This window comes from Podarcis filfolensis (genome assembly GCF_964270895.1).
Source record: "Podarcis filfolensis genome assembly, chromosome: 3".
Lineage (NCBI taxonomy): Eukaryota > Metazoa > Chordata > Lepidosauria > Squamata > Lacertidae > Podarcis > Podarcis filfolensis.
In genome coordinates, this window is record NC_139606.1 from 5422603 (window position 1) to 5447892 (window position 25290).

Below are 25290 nucleotides of genomic sequence, written 5' to 3' on the forward strand. Positions count from 1 at the left end.
TGTACGAGATCAGGCATTATTTATACTGTATTGTTTGTTCTAAAACCTTAATTTGTGACCAAAGTTGGAGTATGGGGAATGTAATAAATATTGCCATAGTGTAGTTGTAACAACCAAATTATGACTAACTATTTTAATATGGCAAAACTAATCTCTAATTTAGAGGCATGTGACAGTGAAATGGATGCTTCCAGGTCAACAATAGAAAAGTTCCAGCATGAATAATGTGTAAGAAGGCTTTAATATTTAAAATAGGTAAGGACACTCCAGAGCACATGGTATGCCATTGGGCCGTGAGGCTGACATAACACTAATGTGACTTTGTCCTAGGTGGCTTGTTTTCTTTAATGTAATTCCTATTGCTATTTGTTTATATAAACAGCTACTTAATAGTGTGTTTAAGACAGTATTCACTGTCGTAATACTGCAGGTTTTTTGTTTAAAAGAGAAAGGAGAAGCTTTTGAACACACACAACCTCTCTTATTAGGATTAATTTCCACAAATGTATTTATTTTAGAGATTTTTATTTTAAATGCTTTTCAGGGCAAGGGTTCTTTCAAGATAGCTCACAGTCCATATAATAACAGAATACAGCAGAATAATTTTATCAATAGAAGCATTGAAAGTACTTTTGAAAAACAACATAGAATAAAAATAGATACAGTGAGAATCAAGATAAATATTCCCCATAATTGTTTCACATTACCTGAGATAGTGCTTACAATTTGTTCTTGGATACTTCTCTGATGGCTCAAGTGGCATTTTTAATTTCTTGTGCTTAAGAAAATATTAAGCATTTGCAGTTAAGCACATGCCCATATGATGTGAAACTCAGTTTTCCAAGAAGAAACTTTCCACATGGGACCATTTGGACCTTATGGCTTGGCCCTCCATCCAGACGTAGTGGACTGCTGCACTCTGGACTACACTGGTTCTTTATTCAAAAGGTAGTGAACACTGTGCACTGTTTTCAGTTCCCAATGCCAAAACAGGCATTGGAAAAGGAACATTAAGAGAAGGGAGAAAGCCTACAAAATTGTAAGCTATTTCCTTCTCTTTCATGCTATAGAGCAGAGATAGGTTGAATTTAGTTTTTCCATTCCAGCATTCTGATATTACAAAGAGCCCTTCTAGAGCAGGCCAACAGGTGCATCAGCTATAGCATCCTGTTACCATAGTGCCCAATCAGGTGCCTGTGGGATAAGCAGGATGTGAGCACAAAAGCACTGTCCCAACTTCTGATTCCCATCATCTATTCCTGAATGGCATACTGCCTCTGACAGTGGAGATAAATCATAGTCATCCTTATAGTATTGATGGCCTTGTTATCCAAAAATGTGTCTAAATCACCTTTTAAAGCCATCCAAGTTGGGGGCCATAACATCTTGGTGGAGTGAATTTCATAGTTTCATTATGTGCAGTGTGAATAAATGCTTTCTTTTGTCAGTCTTGGGTGCACACGGGATGACTTGAGGCCTCTATTATTAAGCTTCTGTGTCTGACTATTGTCAAGGTAATGGGCAGTATCCAGCTAAACAGTTCTGCTAGCACAAGAACTTTTGACTTCACAACAGAACTTCCTTTTCTCTTTCTGCATATCCCCTAAATATGTTCAGGGGCTTTCCCCAACCCTCTGTTGCTGGTTTAAGTGATAGTGAGGGGAAGTTCCATTGTGCAGCCCAAAGTACTTGTGCCTGTGGAGCAGTTTAGTTGGGTACTAGGCCTGGGAGTTATATTGACATCTCGCCCAGGACTGGTGTGAGGGGCAGACCGTAATGACAGCTTCACTCAGCTGTCAACTGTTGAGCAGGTCGAGCACAGTAACAGAAGCATCTGCAGTTGAAAACTGATAGTTTTTATTGAAAGATAGACGGATTATGTACAAAAACAGAATTCTTTCACTTTGTTCTACCCACCACCTTGCTGTTCTCTCACTGCAGATTTCTCTCACTTCTCACTTCAGAGTGCAACTGCCTGCTCCAAACTGAGAGCAAGTTGCCTTTATCTCAACTCAACTCCCAATGTCCTTGAACCTAGACATAACAACAGGTGTATTTGCCCTGAGCCAAGTACTCCCAATTAACTGTTGCTGAAGGTACGGTATATTGCTGGTGAAGCCATCGCAGCTCCTGAGTCCATCTGCCTCCAGTGCCCAGCGCACTGAAGGAGAAACAAGCTGTAGACGGGCGCTGCAGACAGAGGGACTCAGGAGAGGCAGAGGTTTCACCAGTGATGTACTGCTGAATGAAACCACCATCTGAAACCGCCATCGCGGTCTGCCCTCATCCTGGCAGAGGGAGAAACAAGCTGCATCGGCGAGACACCGATACAGCTTCTTACTCTCTCAGTTTCTTTAAACTGTTTGGCTGAGGAGCACGCCGCTGCCCTTGCCTCAGCCAAGCAGTTTTATGGAGCCCCCAAACCACCACTGGCTCACACAAGCCAGCAGTGTGGTGGAGGCTCCGTTAAAGTGCCTCCCCCCAGCTAAGAGACCCCTGCTCCTGCTTATATGCAAGCAGGAGCAGGAGCATGGCTGCTCAACTGAGGAGGTGTGGGCTCTGTCACCCTTTTCCACCGCTGCTATCCACTCTCCAGTGGAGAAGTTTAAAGGAACCGCAGGTGAGCAGCAGACTGGTGAGAGCTGAGGCAGTTTTTCCCTGCTCCTCCCAGGCTAGAGCCAGTGCAGCTTGTTCAGTATCATGGTTTATCACCAAACCGTGATGTTTGGCTGATGATAAATCACGATGTTGAAAATCTAATGTTGCTCAGCCCTATTGGATACTGCCCGATACTTTTGTATAGGTAGCTGCTCCATATTTTTGTATATGGTACACTGATTTCTATCCCTTGCAAATAAAATGTGCTTTGTACAAAAATATAAGGGTTTTGTTTTTCTCTTTTTTTCAGATACACTTAAAGTCCGATATTTTTTTTTCAGCTACACTTACAGTCCGATATTTTTCTATATCGCAGGACAGCGTTGCCTATTAGGATCATTTGCTCACATTCATCGGTAGAAGTTTTCTTCTACAGCAGTTACTTGGGGGGAATAATTATCATAAAAGCAAAATTGGCTATCGATTCCTGCCAGTTGCATATTGCCATGGGCTCTGCCTGGATGGAGTTTGTGTGGCTATAATTCCACAAGATGTTCCACTTTAAAATGGAGCGTTGTTGAACTGAAGCAGACAACTGCTAAAGAAATGTAATATCCTGTGTTCATGTTTCCATTACAAGTGACTGGAGGACAATGGTAATGATTTCAACACTTCGAGTTTATACAGTGATGGTTTAGATAGAATCTAGTGATACATTATAGATGAGGTAAGCTTATGCTGGCTAGGCTAAGAACAGCATGACTTGTTTCTTTGTATGTGTATATCACTCATAAATCTAAAACTTAGTAAATTGAGAAGTAAATTTTAAGCCTTGATGTCTGTCAAAGAAAACTGTTTTAACCCATCAACATGAAGTACCGTATTTACTAACATGCGCCTTTTTTGCCAAATTATGTTGCGAAAATTAGCCATTGGGAGGACCAGGCTCAAATTTCTCACCTCTCGATCCCTCGGCAAACCTTGCTTCTCCCCCTTCTCTATTCCCCATCCACTCTTTCCCCTGGAGGACTGGTGAGAATTGTTGTTGGAAAAGACCAAAGTGATCTGCCCTGAGACCTTTGGGAATAATAATAATAATAATAATAATAATAATAATAATAATAATAGGATTTTGTCTCATGGGTAGTGTAAGGATAAGCAGTTCTGTGGACTGTGATTTTGAGTCTGAGTTCCAGCAAAAGTTTGTACACACTAGGACCCCTTCAGTCTATTTCTGATGCCTCAATTTCTGATGCCAAGATGCTTCTGCTTTAAAGCTGTTTAGGGCACAGAAATTCTACTGTATAGGAAATAGCTGCAAGAACTCATATGCATACCTGTCTGTGATTGAGGTGTATTTGCGTGGATACATTTGATAAGTATTGAAGTTTGATCTTGGTTGACTATGTTTCCACTAGAGAGTTAATGCAAGAGAATAAATTATGTAAAGCTCATCTGAAAACTAGTGAATGAAACTTTACAAAAGATAACTTTAAGAATATCAGATTTTAGATTAGGTTACTGATAAGACTTGCAATTTTAATATACCTAAACTGAAATAATTAATGGTTAATATTGAGCATACTTCCCTTCTTCTGCACTATCTCACTCCCTCTTCAGTTCCTTGTATCCCATCAGTTGCTCTGGAGGGTTGACAGACCTCCATAGCAGATTTAGAAAGGGGAGGGGCTGACAGTGTTTGAAATTAGCCAGGGGTATTTTACTCCTGGCATGAGTCCAGTTGTGAAATTGGAGATTTCTGGGCACCCAGTTGGCAATCACAGTTCAAAAACCTCTGCCTTACTCGATAGTTAATACTATTTCCATTTCCACCGTGTGTGTTTCTCCCTGCATACAGGAACAAGTGAATTATTGTAAGAGCAATATATCTCTATATTTCTATAGTCAAGCAATGTAGTTGAGATCATAGAACATAGAATTGTAATGTTGGAAGGGACCCCAAGAGTTATTTAGTCCTGGCAAATAGACATTCTGATTTGGTGACCACAACCTAGATTCAAGGTGCCATTATGTGTCTAGCTTATATACCTGAGTTTTTAACACAGGGGACTGAAGAGGGGAAGCCCCTTGCACTTGCTCTCATGATCTTGATTGTGGTAGTATTTTATGCAAAAATACTAGGATGAGCACAGCAAATACTTCTATTTAAGTTTTTATGAAATATTTGTGAAATATAATGTTTATCTGGTATAGGGAAATAAAGCAAATTAATGTTTAAATCAAGAAGTAATATGTATTGCATATGGAAAGCGACTTTTAAATCAAGGATACCTTTGTGTTATATGCCTTTTAGCTGTTCTGAATGGATTTGCACAGTGAAATTTCCTTACAGTAGCTATTTCCATTTATTATGAGTGTGAAGAAATGAGAGCTGTCCAGAAGAAAAACATTTTAATGCTTTAGAGAGATAAGGATTGTTTCTGGTAGTTATGTGCAGTTTTCATGTGAAATGGCTAAATAAATAAATATGCCCGAGCAACAATTTAGAGGTTGAATAGTCAAGGACAAATTCCATTACCTTTCATTAAGAAGAAAAATGTGAAGCTGCCAGAAACCTGGTTTAGTTCAACCCTTAAACCATAGCAACAGCTGCTTCTCCTATTCTAACTCCCCGCCCTTCCCCAAAGTAGAAACATTTAAGATAGTTTCTTTAAAAACACTGAAGATGTAGTTGTGCTCAAATTTATGTTTCTATAGTTGTCCGAACAGGTTCTCATTGGGTCGTGATTTCAAGCCCCATGTTGGGCAAAAGATCCTTGCCTGGCAGGGGGCTGGACCAGAAGACCATTGCAGTCTACAAGCCTATGATTCTATGTCTTTGAGAGTGTGAGCTGCTTTCAGAGTGGAAGCTTGCTGCTCATACACTAAGGTTCTGAACCTGGCAGCTCCCAGTACTTTATAAGTAGAAATATAAAAATATAGTAAGCAAATTAAATTTATAACTTGACCTGTTGATTCAAGTGGGTCATATAAGCAGGCTTATATGTGTGCTAGAAGTGTATTCCAATTCTGAACCACATAATTTGAAAAACACTATATGAGGTGTGGAATAGATATAATAATTTATTAGAACGCAAAACACCATGGTGGCTGTCCCCGTTAGAGGCTACAACTGTAAAAAAGTTAAATATGGGGGAGGGGGAACTGGGCCACTTATGGTGATTTGCTGATTGAAAGAGATAATCAGTGGAAATTAAGACCATATGAGGAAATAAAAAAATTGGTAAATGATTGGTTGCATTATCGTCCAATAAATGAAATGTTTAGAGAGGACAAAAAGAAAAATGGATTTGAATATACAATATCCAGGTTTGAATTAGATTTATTGAGTAATAAAGTAAAAGTATTGTCAAAGATGTATAAGCTACTTCTGGAATGGCATGTAAAAGATGAAGAGGTTAAATCTGTTATGATTCATTGGGCAAAAGATAATGGTTATAATATACAGTTAGAAGATTGGGTAAGATTATGGAAAGAGGGAATAAATTTTACGGCCTGAGTTCGCTTAAAGAAAATGTAATGAAAATGATGTACAGATGGTATATAACGCCAGTGAAATTAGCAAAAACATACAGAACAAATAATCAATGTTGGAAATGTAAAGAAAAAGAAGGTACCTTTTAACATATGTGGTGGGTTTGTAAGAAAGTAAAGGCGTTTTGGGAAATGATATATAATGAACTTTTTAAAATGTTGAAATATACATTTACAAAAAAACCCAAGAAGCCTTTCTATTAGGTATTGTAGGAAGAGAAATTTGTAAGCAGGATAAAACATTGTTTTTATATGCAACAACTGCAGCGAGAATACTATTAGCCCAAAGATGGAAGCAAGAAGAATTACCAACCAAAGAAGAGTGGCAGATGAAATTATTAGACTATGCCAAATTGGCAAAATTGACTGGGAAAATTCAGAACCAGCAGGACCAGACTTTCCTGAAAGACTGGAATAAATTTATGTTGTATTTGAAAGACAGCTGTCAACGATTGACATCGTTAGTAGGGTTACAAGAAGTTTTGTAAGGATAAATTATCATTTATTATTAAGATTGGTTTAATTTTTTAAATAAAAGTAGATTTAATAATAATAATAAAATACAATTAAATGCAGGATTAGAAAATAAGTTTGAAAACCATTCCGGGGGGGGGGGGGGAGTCTCAGGCTTATGTAGCCAAATGTTTATGGTGTTACATAATAATGTTGTTGTGTTTGAAAAATGAAAAAAACCAATAAAAATTATTATATAAAAGAAGTGTATTCCAAAATCCAAGATGTCTCTTACAGTATTGAGATGAGGGTAGGGATGAAGTGGAGTGGGAGAAGAATTTAACTTGTGATCATGTTTAGCTCTTGGCTTTTGAAGGCATATGAGTAAACGTGTTTACAAGTAGCTTTCAATTCAAAGACAGGCACTTTTGTTGTTATGAGTAATTGTAATGCTTATTACATAACTCCTGTAAGGAAAACATTTGAACAAGTAGAAAAAGATGTGGGGTTTACTTTAAGTTGTGAGTTTGCTTTAGCTCTATTATAGATGGATCTTTTGCTGACTTAGTATATGAAATTTTCTGCAGGTTGAATTATTATTGGATGAAGTCATTAATAATAATAAGCTTTGATTAACAATATATTTGAGGCTAGAGAGTCAAGTTAACCATGTTTAAATAGCATAACTCAGTGAATTCCAAGAGAACTCTAGTGTTGCAAAGCATTTCTGAGAACACAAAATTATAACATTCAGGAGTCCTGGGTCATTGTGACTTGCAGAACTGGGCAGGGTGGTTTGAATTTTAAACAGTTTTTCTTTGTCCTTTGTATACATTTTATTTGTCAAGGGATTGGCTCTAGTATTGAAAGTATATAAAATGCTTTGAAATGAAATGTGGTGCATACTCACTAGAAATCCTTTGTACATACAACATATTGCACTAATTGTCATAATTGGCAGGAGAAGGGAGTACTCCTGCTCTACATGTTTTCATTATCTGAATGAGGTATACCAATGATTTTTTACTGCTGTTACAGTAACCTTATTAAGTAAGAAGGACATGGGGAATGAGTTGCTTTTGTTTTTATATATATATATATATATATACATATATATATATATACACACACACACACACACACACACACACACACTTTTTAGGCTTCATAGTCAAAAGTAACATCACAGATCTATTGTTGTCAGTGCACACTTCTAAGGAAGGGCTTCAGCTGTGGTATCCTCCAGAAGGTCTGGCTTATTGTTAGCTTGCAAACACAGTCAGGGACAAGAACCTGGGAGAGGAGGATGGAATGTTAGGAAACAGATATGTGTATACTGCAATATAAAAATTAAGTAACTTCTGCTTTAACAGGTTAGGGCAAAACAATATGGCAGCCTTGTTTACTTTCTTACAAAATTCTCATTTTTAACACCATGTACTTCAACATTATTTCTGTACGAGCCATGTGTGCTGCTCCAGCAATAGTAAAAACAATCTGGGCTTCTGTTGCATGTATCTTGACTTTTTCCAGCTTCAGCAGGAGCGTGCCTGCCATTATAGGCAAAGCACTACCAATATATTATCTTTGCACAGTAAAGGTTGAACTGAAGCTAATAGTGGATAACACTTTGGAGCTGCTGTAGCTTTAATTTTATCTGTCGTTGCAGGTTGGGCTGAGATACTAGTATACAACAACTTGCAGTACGCTTGATTGTTATACACCTATTGCAGGATGGAGGGCTGTACTGAGAGAGAATAGCTTGTAGTAGTAGTAGTAGTAGTTTAGTCGTGTCCAACTCTTCGTGACCCCATGGAACAGAGCACACCAGACACTCCTGTCTTCCACTGCCTCCCACAGTTTGGGCAAACTCATGTTAGCTTCGAGACCACTGTCCAACCATCTCGTCCTCTGCCGTCCCCTTCTCCTTGTGCCCTCCATCTTTCCCAACATCAGGGTCTTTTCCAGGGAGTCTTCTCTTCTCATGAGGTGGCCAAAGTATTGGAGCCTCAGCTTCAGGACCTGTCCTTCCAGTGAGCACTCAGGGCTAATTTCCTTAAGAATGGGTAGGTTTGATCTTCTTGCAGTCCATGGGACTCTCAAGAGTCTCCTCCAGCACCATAATTCAAAAGCATCAATTCTTCGGCGATCAGTAGTAGTCCACTGTAATACTGCTGGTCAGATGGTGAGGCTACCAAAAATACCCCTTATCTCTTGGGTTGCAGCAAAGATCTTAAATTGTCCCCTTAGGCTTCCTCCCAGATCAAAACAAGCACTCGGTTATAGTTGTATGCAGAAGCCGCAAGTGCCATTAACTTGCATGCAGAACGGTTGCAATTTTTAGTCTTCAAACATTTGGCACATGAAGAAAGACCCAAGTGTGTATTTTTGGGTAACTTATGTTTCTCCCCAACCCTCTCAGCCACGGATTCAGCACACACCAGGAATATACTGCAACACTTTGACCCACTTGTAGTATCATAAGTCTTTGAATATTATAAATAAAATAACTGAATGAAACCTATTGTAGATAGCTTATCTGTGAATTGATAAATTATGTCCCATGTAGTTAGGGCAAGTCGCATACCAATGGAATTTGTGGTTCATCAATAAGAAATTTGGGGCAGAGGCATGTTCTTTTAATAGCATCTTCACACTGGATGTTAAGATGAACAATTAAAGTGAAGTGTTTATTGCATATTGTAAAATACAGTAAATTGTTTCCAGGTTTCTCTTATGTTATAGTTGACAGCATTTTGAACTCAGCATGTTGAAGTAATTTCCCCCTTTTTTCTTGTAGGTGCAAAGTAACCTTCATAAAAGACTGAACCATGGAACCAGATATCATCCGAATGTATTCTTCATCACCACCACCACTAGATAATGGAGCAGAGGAGGAGGATGAAGATGAGTTTGGTGATTTTGGTGGGTTTTCCGATGCTGGAAGTACTGGAGCCTTTGACTTTGCATCAGATTACTCCAGTTCAAAGGAAGAACATAAACCTTCATGTAACTCTGATTACTCAGGCAGTGTAGATGGCATTATAGCTTTTACTACTGTTAAAGAGTTTCCTCTTGAAAGTAACAAAGAAAAATGTGAGTGTAGAAGTTTGGGTACTTCACTTGATGATATTTATGCAGAAGAAGTTAAGAGAACTGGAAAATTAGAGTCGTCATACTCTGAAATTATTAGGACTGATATGAAAGTTCCAAGTCAGGACCACCAAGTAGACAGCTGTAATGGTGAGAAACAGCCATGTCCAGAAGTTCTAACAAATGGGTTTGCAGCACTGGACACGGCAAATTCTCAGGAAGCTGAAGATACAGATGGTATCAGTGACTCAAAGGGATTAAAAATAATTAGCACTAATAGCTCTGAATTAAGTTTGGAGTCTATACCTACCACGGCAGAGGATTTTGCAGACTTTGCCACGTTCTCAAATAAACAAACAAGCCTGGTTGATGAAACAGGAAATAAAATATGCACAAATTCTAGTGAAAAAGAAGTGTTTTGTGTACAGGAAAGCAATATTATAAATGGTGAGGGGGAATCTATGAAGAAAGCAACATCAGATCGAAGCTGTGAATATGGACAGATTTGCATTTCAAAAATTAATTTGGCGAACAATGAAGACTTCAAGGCTAAAGAGGACTGCACATCACTAGAACACAATGCCTTTATATCTTCCATACACACAACTGTGAATTCAGTAGGCACAACTGAAAGTATTGGAGGAAGAGAGGAGTGTGACACTGGAAATAGTAAAGAACATACCTTTTTAAGGACCAATGATAATGCAGATACATTAAGCCTTAATGTAGGTGGAGTTCAAAGTCTTGGCTCTCATCCTACAGAAGAGAACATATATGATTCTGAAATAGTTAAGAATGGTGAAAGTGACATTGGGCATGCATCATGCAGTGGTTTAAATGAAGATGATTTTGGTGACTTTGGCACAGTCAGCAATGGATCCCTTGCTTTTACTCAAGTTTCTGCCAGCCAAGAACACTTTCAAAGCCCTTCTGAAGACATCAGTAAAAGAAGTAATGCATGTGGTGACTTCACAGATAGAAGTGATGTTCATCAGCGATCATCAAAGGGAACTCCTCAATCAAAAGAGATTTCAAACAAGAATGAATGTTGCACAGATGATGCTGGTTCTAGCATGACAGTTCAGCCTCTTGCAGAATTGGAAAATGGAAATGACAGTGAGTTTGGAGACTTTGGCTTAGGGGTAAAAAGGTTTCCAGACTCTGATGAGTTTTCAGCCTTCAGTTCTGCTGGTTGTAACCAAGCTACAGAGTGGAATGCTTTTGAGGCTGAGCAAAAAGAGAGCTGCTTGTGGGCTGCTTTTGAAGATGAGCAGGTGGTGGAACCTCATCCCATAAACGATGTGTGGCCATCAGATAGGACAGGCACAACTTTTGATGATGAAGATTCAGTGACTCATACACCTAACAGTGTTTCTGTAACATCTTTGCACGGAACCAGTAGTGGGAAGTTGCAGGACTTGCCGGCTTCAGCTCGGGTAACTACCACACTTTGCTACTGATGCTTATGGTTTGCTTTTACAATTCGCTTTATTATGTAAAATGCACACACTTCATTTTACCTCTTACTTTTGCATTCCAATACGATGCATGTTTACATGGGCATTAGTCCTTCCAGCAAAATTCCCTTTAAGCTTGAGGCTCTTTGAAATTTCCTCAGCATGCACATGCATTGAGCAGGGGGATGTTGCCCGTTTTCCTTTCCAACTGCAATTCCTCACAGGGCAACAAATGCCTCTTAAGCAGAAAAGCTATTTTCTGCATTAACTCTGGTGAACCCCACAACCTCAGAAGCAGCTCTAGGGGTGGAGCATAAAGTCCAGCAGAAGGAGAGGGGCTGGTGTGGGAAACCTAGCAGGTCCACTTTGAATCATAACTACTATGTTGAGTTGGTTTACTCCCAGATTGGACCACTACTGTGATTTTCCAAGAACACTTATTTTAGGTATACTTGGGAACACATGTAGCACAAGTGATAAATCTTTGTGGTCCTGTTGTCTGCATTAAATAATTAGAATTTTGGGTGGCAAAGACAGTTTCAGCCCAGTTGGAATTTCTGTGCTGTTGGTGCAGCACACACATACAAAGCTTCTTGCAGTTCCAACTGCTCTGTAACCAGACAATCCTCCTCATTTGATGGAAGAACATTTGATAATTTGTGATTTAAATTTTTGTCATATACAGATAAGGATGCTCTTTCATTTTAAAAACTAGCCAAGTTTTGAAAGCATAGCAGATAGAGGTTATGCAGCTTAAAGTTTAATCAAGCGTCTACATGAGAGCCATTCAAGGTAGAAGCAAGCTATAGAACTGAATCTGAAGAGGAAATTGGATTAAGGTTGTGTTAAACTCAAGAGACATTGTGAATAGGAAACATGCTGGCTACAAGTGCAAAGTTTAGGGTCACTTTTCTCTCAGAAACCAGTAGTAGAAGAGGCTTTCTGCTAGCAGGATGCACATTTTGGATCCAAGCCGTTTTAATGGGAATTTCAATTTTCATGTGTTCCATTAGCATAGTAATGTAGGCACCTTTGTACATAATTTATATAGCTGAAAGTCATGTTTCAGAAATGAAAGACTGTTTAAAACCAATTCTGTCACACACACACACACCCTCATGGTAGCTGCAGAAATCACTGAGGTCTCCTTGCTCACCAGTTGAGTATTTCTGCTGCTATATGTAGCATGAAGGTTTTGATATATAAAGCCTTAAACAGCTCAATACCTAAAGGAGTTCATCTCCCCATATGAACTAACCCAGATCCTGCAATCGTCATCTGAAGCCCTTCTTGGGGTGTTCCCTCCCCAAAAGTTCCAGAGGGTGACAACATGAAAATGGGCCTTTTCTGTAATGACTCCCTATTTGCAGAATGCTCTCCCCCAAGGAGGCTCACCAACCTCTTCATTACATACCCTTAGGCTCCATGTGAAAACATTACTTTTCACCCAGAGCTTTGGCTAATTAAACAATCTTTGGTGTTTAACTATTGTGGGGGGCCAGGAGTTATTGTTTTGTTTCTTATTATGCTAAGTTTTTTTAATAAAAAATACTGTAAACTGCCCTGTGATCCTTGGATGTAGGGTGGTATATAAATTTAATTAATAATAATAAGCAGAAGTTGCTGGCAATGAGTAGAAAGTTTCATCCAGCTGAATATGACTCTGAATGTTGGCAGGGAGCCAACAGATATACATGATATGATTTCAACCAAATCTGTGAATTGGCATTTGAGACCAGATCATATTTCACTACAGCTGGCTGGCCACCTCTTCATATCATTGGTTTTAAATTCCTCCTTGCAAAGGCATCAGAGCAATTTTAAATTAAAACCTCAGTTTTTGATCAATAGTGTTAAAAATACAGTAGGCCTTCTGTTTGGTTATCCTGACAAATAGGTCACTGGATAGTGGATGCAGGAAGTCTGAAATGTTTACCATTCAATTAGATTTAAATTAATCCAAATGATGAATGTAATTTATTTTTACTTATTAAAACATCTATATGCTGCTTTCAGAAATATCTGAAGTTGTTTACATAAGAAAAATGACAATTTGCTAAGCTGACTGGGGTGGTGGGGATTATAGTCCAACAACATCTGGGGATCCAAGTTTGAAGACTTTAGTGCAAGAGAGTTACTTACTTTTAGGCAAAAGATAGATAGCTTCTTGATATTTTTTATATTCACTTATATAAATGGAGTTTTATGCTGGAACCATAATTATAATGATTGAGTAATGCTAATCTGAGAGAAATGTTTAACTCTGTATCATATTTATCAGCTTCTTTGCTGGTAGCTGTTCCCCTGATCAAAAGCAACCCATGGCAGGAAAACAGTATGTTTTTAGCCAGCGTCATTATGACTAACCAGGAAGTAGAAACACAATTCTGTGCTATCACAAAATTCTCAGAGCATTTGATGCTAAAAAGAGAAGGAACCCATTCCAACCTTGTGATATAGTCTCCAGTTCATTAATTCTTTTGCAAATGGGCCTTGACTGATTTTTCCCCCTCCAGTTCTGCCGAAAGTAATGCCATTTCTAATATAATCAGGTGTTAATTGAGCTTTAAGAGAAGATCCATAACTTATAATAAGTTTTCATACCTCAGCTATGTTAGCATATAGAGTTTATATGTAGCTGCCAAATTAAACTTTAGTTAAATAAATCTTTGCTTAGAGCACAACTTTCATTGAAAAGTATTCAGACTGAGACTTGGAATAAAATAGTTCTCAGCAGTGTTAAAAACTCCCTTTGTTCTAGACGCATTTTGTAACAGGGAATTTCATTAGCGGGTGCAGTTTCTGAGCACTGAGCGCAGTACTGTGCCTAAGATTTCAGTTTAAAACTGCAGAGTGGAAGGAAGGGAGGAACTTTTTCTGCCTCCCAACTTCCAGCTCCTTTCTGAAGACCCTCTTAAGAATACTAGGGGGTGGTCAGGGGACGGACTAGACCATGTGAAAAATGAACATAATATTTTAGTTGCAGTTCATTCATTTTCAGCTTTGTATTCTCGTTATAAAAAAGTGTGCCTAGACATTCCATTGTTCCATCCATAACCTAGGTTTAAGGTGCCATTTAGCTCCTAGTTTTCATATCTTAGTTTTTTACGCTGGTTCTCAGACCTCTCAACTCAAGAGCCAGAATAAAATATATGAGGAGGAGTAGGAAATTGTAAAAAGGATGCAACCTAAGACATAGCAGTCTAAACTTCAAAGAGAGAGGGAGGTCAGCATAGAGAGAAAGACACAGGGATAGTGTGAGAAGCTGGTGGTCCCTTACTCTATCTGTCTTAATCCATGCAAACCGCTCTCAAAAACCTGAATTGCATCTAAACTTCCAACAAGTTAAAGTGTTTTGTGTTTATCTGTTGCTTACCGTATTTTTCGCTCCATAAGATGCACTTTTTTCCTCTTGAAAACTAAGGGGAAATGACTGTGCGTCTTATGGAGCGAATGTGTGGTCCCTGGGGCTGGGGGGGGGGGACCCGGGCTTCCCCCGCAAGCTTCGGGAGCGGAGGCAAGGCTGTGCGCAACCTTGCCGCCACTCCCGGACCAGTTCTGAGGGCTGGGGTCGGGGGAAGCTCAGGCTTCCCCAGCCCTGCAAGCTCCGGGAACGGAGGCAAGCTCCGGGAACGGAGGCAAGCTCGGGCTTCCCCCGCCCCCAGCCCCACAAGCTCCGGGAGCGCTCCCAGACCTGTTCTGGGGGCAGCTGCCTTGGCTTCTTTGCTCTTTGGGGCTGGGGGGGGGGATTCCCCTGACAGCCCCAGAAGCTCTTAATAAGATTTTTTTTCTTGATTTCCCCCCCTAAAAGCTAGGTGTGCCTTATTGTCTGGTGCGCCTTAGGAGCAAAAAATATGGTAACTGAGTACTGTGGGTATAGTTCTATGCCATTTAGTACTAATCAATAAAATAAGTCCCGTTTATCATTGTCAATTTATTTTTATACCACATTTTCCAGAAGTAAATCTGTCCTACAAACAGTTCACACACAAATTAAAGTCTTAATGCAGTAATACAATAATAATAATACATAATAAGATATACAGTATCACTGCAACATAACACTACATAATTAATTACCAACAGTTTGCAGTTCATTTAACACACACAAAAATTAAGAAAGTCCTGTATACAGCTTGCCAATAAGTCAAGTCAAAGTACCCATTAAGCCAGAGGTTCCCAACCTTTTTGGTACAGTGGCCCACATGTCCAAATTTACTCAGTATGATGACCCATTGCTTTATTGTCTCCTGAATTTTGGGCTTCCAGAACTCCTCATATCGTAGTCAATTTTAAAATTGCTCCCCATCCTCCTCCTTCCTGTGCCCCATCCCCCTTGAATTTGCGATTAACTTTTTATTTAAGGGGTTTAATTTTAAAAAGTTAATAAAAATTTAAAATACATAAAAAATTTAAGCGTTTATTTTACAGGTGTTGTTTTATACTTGAAGTTTTTAAGAATTAAAACCAAGGTATAAGACAAAATTAGAGAGAGCAGTAATTGCTGCTGCTTCCCCCTTGCTGCAAAAATCCAAACCCACCTCATGCTTACTATGGGAGGTCAACTATGTCCTGCTGTTCCTCATTGTAGAGCTCAAACAATATAGATTTTCTATACAGACACCCATACTTCTTTCTGCTACTTTCTAATAACAGGAAGCATTCCCTTGTACTAGGAAAATATAAAAGGTGGCCACATTACTCTTGCGTGCAAATAGAGCACACACATGCACTCCCCATATGCATACAGACAACAGACACACATACCCCCCTCTTTCATATGTTTCTATATATAATCACATACACAGAAGCACATACAGTATATGCCTCCCTCTCTGCCCATGTGCATACATACCCCCCCCACACCACACAAACCTCTCCTTCTCTGCCCAAGTGCATCTCTTGTCCCCATCACACTCACATACATACACATCCCTTTCTTTCACATGCACACACGCACCACCAATATGTATCTCACCAACAATTGTGCATACGTACTGTTCTCAATCACAAACACACATTGCTTGAGAAAAAAACCCAACCCTGTCAGAAAAGGGGAAAAAGAAGCTCCTGCCACCAGCTGCGCCTGGCTGGCAGCAACAGCATCCTGAGCATGCGGGGAAAGCCTCACCACTCCTTTCCACCCCAGCCTTCCTTTAAAAAAGTAAGTGGCTGGCAGGTAGCAGTGGCATGAACAAAGATGACAGTGCTCCTCACTGGAGCATTCTGACAGGGCAAAAGCACTGAAACCTGCAACCAATTTGCACTTGCAACCCACTTGCAGGCCATGACCCTTCAGCAACCTAAACCTGTTCTCTGTGTGTAGATCCTGAATGGTCAGGTTGATCACTCCCCCACCAACATACCATGCCAACATACCACAAAGATGCCTTGGTATGGGCTGGCCTTGCTTAACAGCAACGGGTTGCAGGCATGCTTCTCCCCCGAAGGATATGAGTAGATGCATATCTACTCATCAGTGAGTCATCACAGCCCTCTTTAATGGTTCTGGTCAGCAGTTTGGGGGCAGGGGTGACCCAATTTTATTTTTCTTCTTTCAAAGCAATTGATCAGCTGCTGTCAAATCTGAGAGTCCAACTTCATGTGACTATCCCATATTGTATTGGGACACTGAAGTTACTGAAGGGCTGCTGAGACGTGATGCTTTCAAGCAGTGTGAAATGCTGTTTATATACTACTATGGACAGTAGTGTTCAAATAGGAACTGTGATCGTCACTGAGAGAACTGATGAAAGTCAGTGTTGACATGGTGACTGTGTGGCATCAATGTTCTGAGCAAAATGCAGTGCCTCATAGAGCATGCCAGCTGCTTTATCTCAGGCATACATAGTTGTTCTTTACCCAATAGTTACTGTAGTGTAAAGCATGCAGAACAGTTAACTTGTGATTGCTTTCTGTTATGCTTATTCAATGCACAGTGTGATCATCTATGAAAATTTGGCCTTTGCACAGTGCATGTTTGAAGTTTGCTGCTTTGACACAAAAGCTAGATGGGATTCTTAAAAGCAAAATAAAAATCTTAATGTGGAATCTTTAAAGGGGTAACTTTGTGGCATTGTATTTCCAATTAAGTGGTTAAAGTTCTAAAGATATTGATATGATTTTTATCTTTGAAACTCAATGCATTTTCATCTTTAACCTCTCCCCACAGACATAACATGATTTCATGAGCAAAGGATGTTTGTATGTCCCCATATCTGACTGAAGTGTTGAGGCCAACAACTCTCCTGAAATCAATTTAAGGCAGAAGTAAAAACAGGAAAGAGGCAAAGCACAAAGGCTGCTGAGATTGTTGTTGTTATTTCTATTATTATTATTTCAATACAGCTTTATATTTTATAGAACAAATCTCAAAGCAGTTTACAACACATTAAAACATCAAATACAGCAATCTAGGAAAAAACCAAATCCAAGCTTCATAAACTAATTTTAGTGCAAGTTGATTCTGTGGAAATTGAAAGTGTAGTTAACACTCACAGGCATCCACAGAACTTGAATGGCCAAAGTCATTGAGCGGAAATGTGTGTTTGGCAGGGTCCTGTGTCTCTCCTTGTCCTTGACTTTGCAGTTCATATCTGCGCCAGGTTAGAGGACGGTGCCCTTCTCAACACCGATTTGGGAGTTGGGAAAGGGGGCAGGGAACTTCTCCAAAGTGTGGGAACTTACTTGCACGACTCTCTAGCTTGAAGTGTAGAGGGAGAGGTTGCTTTGGTGCTGGGCTGCCACCCCATCAGGAGTGTCTTCACAGCACCAAAATGGAATCTTCATTCTTCATTCCAGAGATGAGTTGCACCTCCAGACTGGAGAAAGAAACGGGGTTTTGTCTTGTTGCCCTCACCAGAGACCAGTAGGGTACTTGTGAGTGGAATTGAGGCCCACTGATTAGTTATTTCCCAAAGCTATATCCATTTATTTATTTATTTGCTTGCTTGCTTTGTTTGATCTGTGCTTAGGAAATAATATCTAAAGTTTGTAATTTCATATTCCCCTGACTTTTAAAAGCAGTAATTTGCATAATTTTCAACAAGTTGGTTTTGTCTGTTCTGATGCAGACAAAGCTGCTAAGTCGTCTAGAACGAATATTTGAAGCCTGTTTTCCTCCTGTAACTGTCTCTGAAATGGAAGAAGAGATTGCTCCTTTAAATCTCTTGTTGGAAATGGGTAATAAACCTGGGAGGACAGAGGAGACCTTGTCACAAAGGTATGGACCATTTTTAAATGTGATACATACACAGAAGCATGCAAGCTTTCAGTGATGTTTTCTGAGGGTGTATAGCAGTAATCTTCTAATGGCTGCAAACATCAATGGATTTTTAGTTACTGCTTGCATTTTGTTTTCTTTTAAAAAGCATAGTTCAATGTGGTTAGTTTTTAGTGACTGCTTTTGCTGCCACAGAATAATCTACTTGGTGGGTTTTTGTTGTACTTTCAGTGATGTGCAAATGAGGTAGTTAAATAGGATGTGGCTTATTACTTACAGTTATATTATTTATTAATATGTTGAATTCCAAGTAGACATCTTTCTGTTTGCTACAGACATCGTTTTCTAATTATAAGTTAGAAAATTAATTGTTCTGAGAACCTTATACCACTGTTATCTCCCTAGAGGTTTGGTGTTTGGGCTTGTGTTTAATGGTTATAGTGTTATACGCCAGTCATTTAAAGATACAGATTGAAGTGGTTAAAGCTGCTGAGTTTTAGCATTTCCTCCTCTTCACTGTTTCACTTGATGTATAACTGACTATGTAGGGAACTGCTAGATGTGTGGACAGAGCTTCAGGATATCCACGATGCATATGGATTGAAATATCAGTGGGGTGGCTCCCTCAGCAACAAAAAACTCCTCTGCTCTCTGGGAATCGACACAAGAAACATCGTGAGTTATCCGCAAAGCCAACTAACCAACAATTTCTTCCATTCTATTGGTACACAAAATAAGTGTGCGATATTATTCCTAAGAATGTTATTGTTTATATTAAAATGTATTTATTCTATCAGTTGCCCAAAATCTGTTACTCTTGTGTGACATACAAAAATGACAAACAATTTCAAATTGTCCATGTAATTTTATATAGTAGCAGTTATGCTAAAACAATCATTTCTAAATTTGAGAATAAGTCTAAAAATCATGACAAGCAGCAATTAATACTAAATGCTGCATCAGATAGTCAGGGACTCTTCAGAGGGGGGTGAGTGGGATTCTGGGGGCAGATGAGGAAGGGATAGTCTCATGTCATGAGTAGAACACAGCTCACATGACATTGATTGCAACCCAAAGATACTGCATGAAAATAGCTAACCATTGACCCAAAAATGAGTCTTGAGGCTAACTGGACTTCACAAATAAAATGTTTCAGTCTAATCAGATGGAAATTTCTTTTGTCTTAGCTCTTTACAGGTAACAAGAAGCAACCTGTTATAGTGCCCATGTACGCAGCAGGATTGGTAAGTTTTTTAACTGTTTTAGGCAGTTTCCTTAGAAAGCCTAGAATTATCTAAACTGTCTTGTCAGAAGTAATTGTAGATTTGGTATAATACCTACAGCATGTTTTATAGTCCATAAAAAGAATGATAAGTATTTTGGTTATTACTTAATATTTTAGCAAACTAGATAGATCTTAATTTTGTTAAACTATATTTAGAGGCACTAACATCACACACTTTGACTGTGGCTGGGCAGAAATGGGTAACAAATTCCTTTATGTTCCCTCCCTTATAGTCGCTTTCAACCATTTGTCCTTTTTTTATCTTTTTAAGTTATGTATGGTATAATCATCTTTTAATTATTGGTTTTTATCCCTTATCTGTTTTAAGTCTTATGTGTTCAGTTTATCTGTTTGTTTTATCTTATGCTGGTCTGTGACCAAAATAAAGTTTGTACTGATGCTAACAAATTTATAAAATCATTGTACGGCACCCCAGTGTTTTCTCTTGGTTTGAAGATCAAATAGTTCTGAACTACAATAAAATCAAAATAGTTCTGTAATACAGTAAATTTGGTTAGAAAATCAAAAGTTCTATACTGCAGTATTTTGTCCCTAAAACAAATTAAGAGTGGCTTTTTGTCATTTCTTTAACGTGAATTATAAAAGTAAACTTTAAATAATAATGCTAAGTAGTCAATCAGGGGAATATACAAAAGTGAATCCAGCATTATCGTTGGAAGAATAATTGTTTGTTTCTTTGGGGTTTGACTAATTTTTGTTTTTCCTAAAGGGTGGTATTTGAGCAGATTCTGTGATGTCTTAATTTCTAGGGTATGTTAGAGCCTACAAAGGAACCCCTGAAACCAATATCTGCTGCAGAGAAAATAGCTTCCATAGGACAGACTCCACTTGCATCACCAGAGATGAATATATGTACAACTGATCAGTTCCAGGTAAAAAATAATAATGTTTTGTGGCATTGATGCCACCATCAATGGCTCTGGGCATATGCCTGTTCAGAGCTCATAAGTTTGGGGTGGGCGGACTGTTGCTTCTCTTGACAACTTGTATAGTGCACCAACGTCCCCACTCCACCCTGCCTTGAGGTCTTGCCCTCATGCCTGAAGAGTCTCATAACTAGATCTCTGGCTGACTGCCAACAGAGAGGAGGCTCACACCTGCAAAAGGCTGTAGTGAGTTCTTCTGCCTCAACACTTTCTAATAATCTATAGCGAATGAGCTGTCCTGACCATACAATATACCTAAATAACAGCTTCCAGTAGATTAAAATGGTTATTTTCCTATACCTCTTCTTATGAATTTGCCCTTTTCAGTTTTAAGGCTGTTGTGATACTTATAGAAATCACATGCAAAGATTTTAATCCTTTCCCTATTGGTTTTAACCCTCTTGTGCATTTGAAAGACGTGCCAGAGTTTAAAAAAATAACACTTTCTATCCTTGAATGTTTTTCCCTCTCCTGCATTTAGATATAGATTATCTTTCCTAGTCCTGTTAAATTCTAGATGATTGGAAAAAGAACAGTGATTGAAGGAAGTGATCTATAATCTACTTTAATTGAAATTTTGAACATAACCAAAAAGGATAATTCATACCACTTATTTTGTCGGTTTACATCTCTTGTGTTTAAAACCAAAAAAGGGTATCCAAACAGTAGGATGATCAGACTTGCTTCTTTCTATAGGAGTATGCAAACTACTGAATTTTGCAGAACATGCCTCTAGAGCAGGCCTGCACAGCGTACATGGGTCACTTGCAACCTTCCAAAGGATTTTGTGCAGCTTGTGAAAAATGCTTTGTCCATGCCTGCTTGGCCCTGATGGGGAGCTGAGCACTCATCTTGCCCAGCCTCCCTGTTGCCCACCCTACCCCTCTCTCATTGCAGGCAGCTCGCTCTCTCCCCTTGAGGCGGAGGCAGCTGTGCCTCACGCACCTCACGCTTTCCCATCAAAAGCAACCTTCAAGTCTCAAACAGGACCTAGAAAAGCCCCCTTGCTGCACAACACCTGCCCTCCTCGTGAATCATTCCTGAGCCCCAATGAGGAAGGAAGGAAGGAAGGAAGGAAGGAAGGAAGGAAGGGGGAAAACTTGGAGGGAAGGCTGCTGAGAGAAAAGCCCTAGATGTAGCCATGTGCTAGCCAACAGGAAAACTCCCTACGCAACTGAGGTCATCCCCTGGGAAACGGCAGCAGTGCTCCCCAAAGGGAGCTTCCTTCTGCCTCCAGCTGAGCCCTCCACGGACCCTCCATGAGCACCCTGACAGATCAGCAGGGTGGGGGAGAAACATGGCACCCAAAGGACCCACCACTGGAAGCTGTGAATGCCATGGTGGCCATGCCAAAGAGGAGGCCACTGAGGGGCACTGAGACATTGAGCCACAAAGAAGGAAAACCTGCGGGCCACTAAGCCAACCCGCTGGCAGATTCCCACCTCCCCTCCGCAGTTGAGGTTGCCCCCCCCTCCAAGAAACAACAAGAAGTCCAAGTAGACAGTAGGGGCACCAAGAACAAAAAGGGAGGGGGAGAGGGAGAGGGAGAGAGAGAGAGAGAGAGAGGAGGCAGAGAAAGCAAGAAAAGTACCAACAACGATGAGAAAAAATACTTTTATTTTGGCCCATACCTACTGCCAAGTTGTGCAGGTCTGCTCTAGAGGTAGTTCTGATAAAATATTGCTATTTTAAATTCCATTCCCATTTGGAACAAATATTACAACAATAATTTTTGCCATGAAACATTAACATATATTTTTTTTAAAGTCTGATAACTAGAATTAGATCTACATAACAAACTGCTTGACTCACCCTACCTGATCCAAAGCATTGTGTTGAAATTATGCATGATGTATGTGTTTTCTTGCCAGTTTTGGATATGTTCAGAATATCTAGCGCTGGCACATAAATTCTCCTAGTTGTCACCAAATGTTTCAGGAGATGTGTAGATCACTGAACAGATTAGATGAATGGGGTGAATAGACTGTGTGCCTCTCAGCAGAGGACATCCATAATAGCAGGTTGGGAAATCTCTTCGTGATTTCTGTGTGTGTATTTCAGTGGCTAGCCCTTTGGTAAGTTAGAGCTCTAGTGTTTTATAAAAGTAAGCTTCAGAACAACTTAGAATCTCTCCTATCATAATTGAAAATTTGTGTAGAATGGTCGGTAAATTTCCTCAGCTGCGCTTTTGTCCATTGCATTTGCATTATTTAGATTGTTCTCTATGCTGTAATCATTATGAGCAGCACACTTTGATCCGACCTTGCTTTGATGCCTGTTCAAAAAAAGGTGATTCTGCAGTTCACTATGAATGTATAAAAGTAGAGGTAGCAAAAAGTAGAGGGGCAGCAGAAAATAAAGAGAGGCAAGCCTGTTTATGGTAATAACTAGGAGGCTTATTCTTGTAGATAAGAATGAAAACTGCAGATAAAAATTATGAAAATTGTCACTTTATTAGGATTCAAAGATACCACTTCAGAAAGAAATTCCAATAAGAGTTTTTGCCTTTCTAAAAAAAGATTTAAGTATAAACCAGCTTATGGCTCTCCTTTTGCGTAGAGAAATCGGATAAGAAGTACCTTCAGACAACCCCCCCCCCCCCATTCTTGCCACAGCTTCCACACTTCAGTCCCTAAACCAATAGATTTAGTATACGTGTCTATTGATTATATATGCCTGTTGGTTTAGGTTTGCCCATTGATGTGCAACCAAATAATACTTTTAGTTATTAATAACTTAACAATTATTTTAAGATTAAATAATTATTTAAAGAGGATCCCACTGAGCCAGTTTTATCCGTCTGAAGTTGCATATAACAGTTAAGTTGCGTTGTAAGTGACTTTAAGGGTTTTCAAAGCTGCAGAACTGATGATGCTGTTATAGGCAGAAGGGTTTTCAGATGGAACTCACCAGAACTGAGTTCCAGCACCTCTTTGTAGCATGCTGGTAGCTGTATAGAGGCACGGCGCCCAGAGCTGCGTGCCGGAGGCTTCAGCTGCATGGTGCTTGTGGCTTTGTGTTGGAGGCCATGGGGTCGCATCAGAGGTAACATCGTAACGCATCCACAGCGCTGCCCCCCCCAAAAGCGTTCTTCTCCCCCTAAAAAAAACTCATCAACTTAGGGTTGTCCGTCAAAAAAATGAGGAGTTCCTGCACTTCTTTTTCTAGGGGAAAAAAGCACTGGTTACAGGTGAGGCTGGTTCTGTTTCTGCTGCCCTGATCTTAAGCATTCCTGCCAGTGTTACCTGCCAGAGTGATAGCTCTGCAATGCTGGCATAATATAATGGCCTGTTTCATTGTATTTTGGCAATATTTGCAACTCCCCATGAAAATTTCCAGACCAGGCAGTCTAGGAACAATCTGTAAACCATAGTTATTCTTAGGTTACATGAAACACTGTTTTTATGACTTCAGTTTAGTTTAGTTATTACCTCTGGCTCATTGTCCTTTGGCTTTTCAATTGTTGCTTTTTTGCTTGCATGCAAAAGAACTTCATGCGACACGTTTTGTTATGCTATGACCTGACTGTAAAATTTGATTTCTGACTTTTCAACTCTAGGAATCCCTACCACCTGTCCAGTTTGACTGGAGTAGCAGTGGCCTTACTAACCCTTTAGATGGTACGTCTCTCCGTAGAGCCTCTAGCACAAGAGCTAGAGTTAAGAAACCTACAAAGTTCAGACAAACATCTCTCTGCTGATTTATTTTATATATATATCTGTGTTTTTGCGTGTGTGTGTGTGTGTGTGTGTGTGTGTATGTACATATACACACACACACACAAAAAAACACAGATAGATATATACACACATACACACACAATTTCTTAACTTTGGAAATTCAGGCTTTCTTTCTGTTTAGTTATGCACTATTTAAAGTAGTGTTTAAGAGCAAGGTAATACACCATTTTGCTGAATTGGTGTTGCATACACACAACCACATTACATGTTCTAAGAATAGAATAGTTAAATAATTTTTGTTTACTTTATAGCTATCACCTCAACAAACCCTTGCCTGTTTAGACTTTTGTAAAGTTTGAAATGGCATAGTCAAGTGCGTAATTGGGCTTGCTTTCAAGCACAGTTTTTAACATAACCTGTTTGCAAAAGGAACAGTTTTTAAATTTTTAGTTTTAAAATGTGCATATATTTTATCAAAGCTTCAAAATCTAAAGGCCTCTAAATTTAAACTAGGGCTAGTAGATAGTGACATAGTTTCTTAGCCATTTGTTAATAATGCTGTTGAACTTGTCATAATTACTGGCCATACCAGTGACCTAAAAACACTGCTATACAATGTTTAAAGATGTGACCACATTTCGGTCCATATCAGAGTGCTGAAGGAAAGCCTGGATGGACTCTTTTGCTGTTGTCTGGTGTCTTATTACTGCAGTCAATTCATCTTGCTTTCTTTTAACAATTTCTATAAAATATGTACATCTGATTTTTCTGTTTCAGTATTAAAGGGGAACAATGTAGTTTGCCACCAAGGAGCTGGATGTAATGAGAACCATTGTTACCAATATTCATATTTTGTTTTGCTAACCTACTGACAATCTGCTACTTTAAGCTATAGATACAATTTGTCAGTCTCTTTAAATTATGTAGAGAACATATATGATTTTGAATTAGATGAATAGTTTGGAATTTTAAAAAATGTTTCCCTTTAATTAATCCCTTT

At 39.3% G+C, this 25290-nt stretch overlaps 1 protein-coding gene and 1 long non-coding RNA gene across 6 annotated transcripts in view; both read left to right on the forward strand.

The window, feature by feature from the left end:
- The window catches only part of LOC310759510, a 121061-nt gene that overhangs the window by 37661 nt on the left and 58110 nt on the right, over positions 1–25290 (forward strand). The window lies entirely within an intron of this gene.
- AFTPH (aftiphilin) overlaps positions 1–25290 on the forward strand; it is a 40809-nt gene that overhangs the window by 1665 nt on the left and 13854 nt on the right. For 2 of the 5 annotated variants that reach the window (XM_083606451.1, XM_083606453.1), the window contains exons 1-7: positions 169–255; positions 9407–11135; positions 18230–18378; positions 18927–19053; positions 19566–19622; positions 20434–20556; positions 24170–24230. In XM_083606451.1, coding sequence (XP_083462577.1) covers positions 9438–11135; positions 18230–18378; positions 18927–19053; positions 19566–19622; positions 20434–20556; positions 24170–24230 — 2215 coding nt within the window. In that variant the 5' untranslated portion in view covers positions 169–255; positions 9407–9437. Of the gene's footprint in view, positions 1–168; positions 256–9406; positions 11136–18229; positions 18379–18926; positions 19054–19565; positions 19623–20433; positions 20557–24169; positions 24231–25290 lie in introns of those variants that run through there. The other 3 variants (XM_083606450.1, XM_083606452.1, XR_014546321.1) reach the window with 2 other exon arrangements.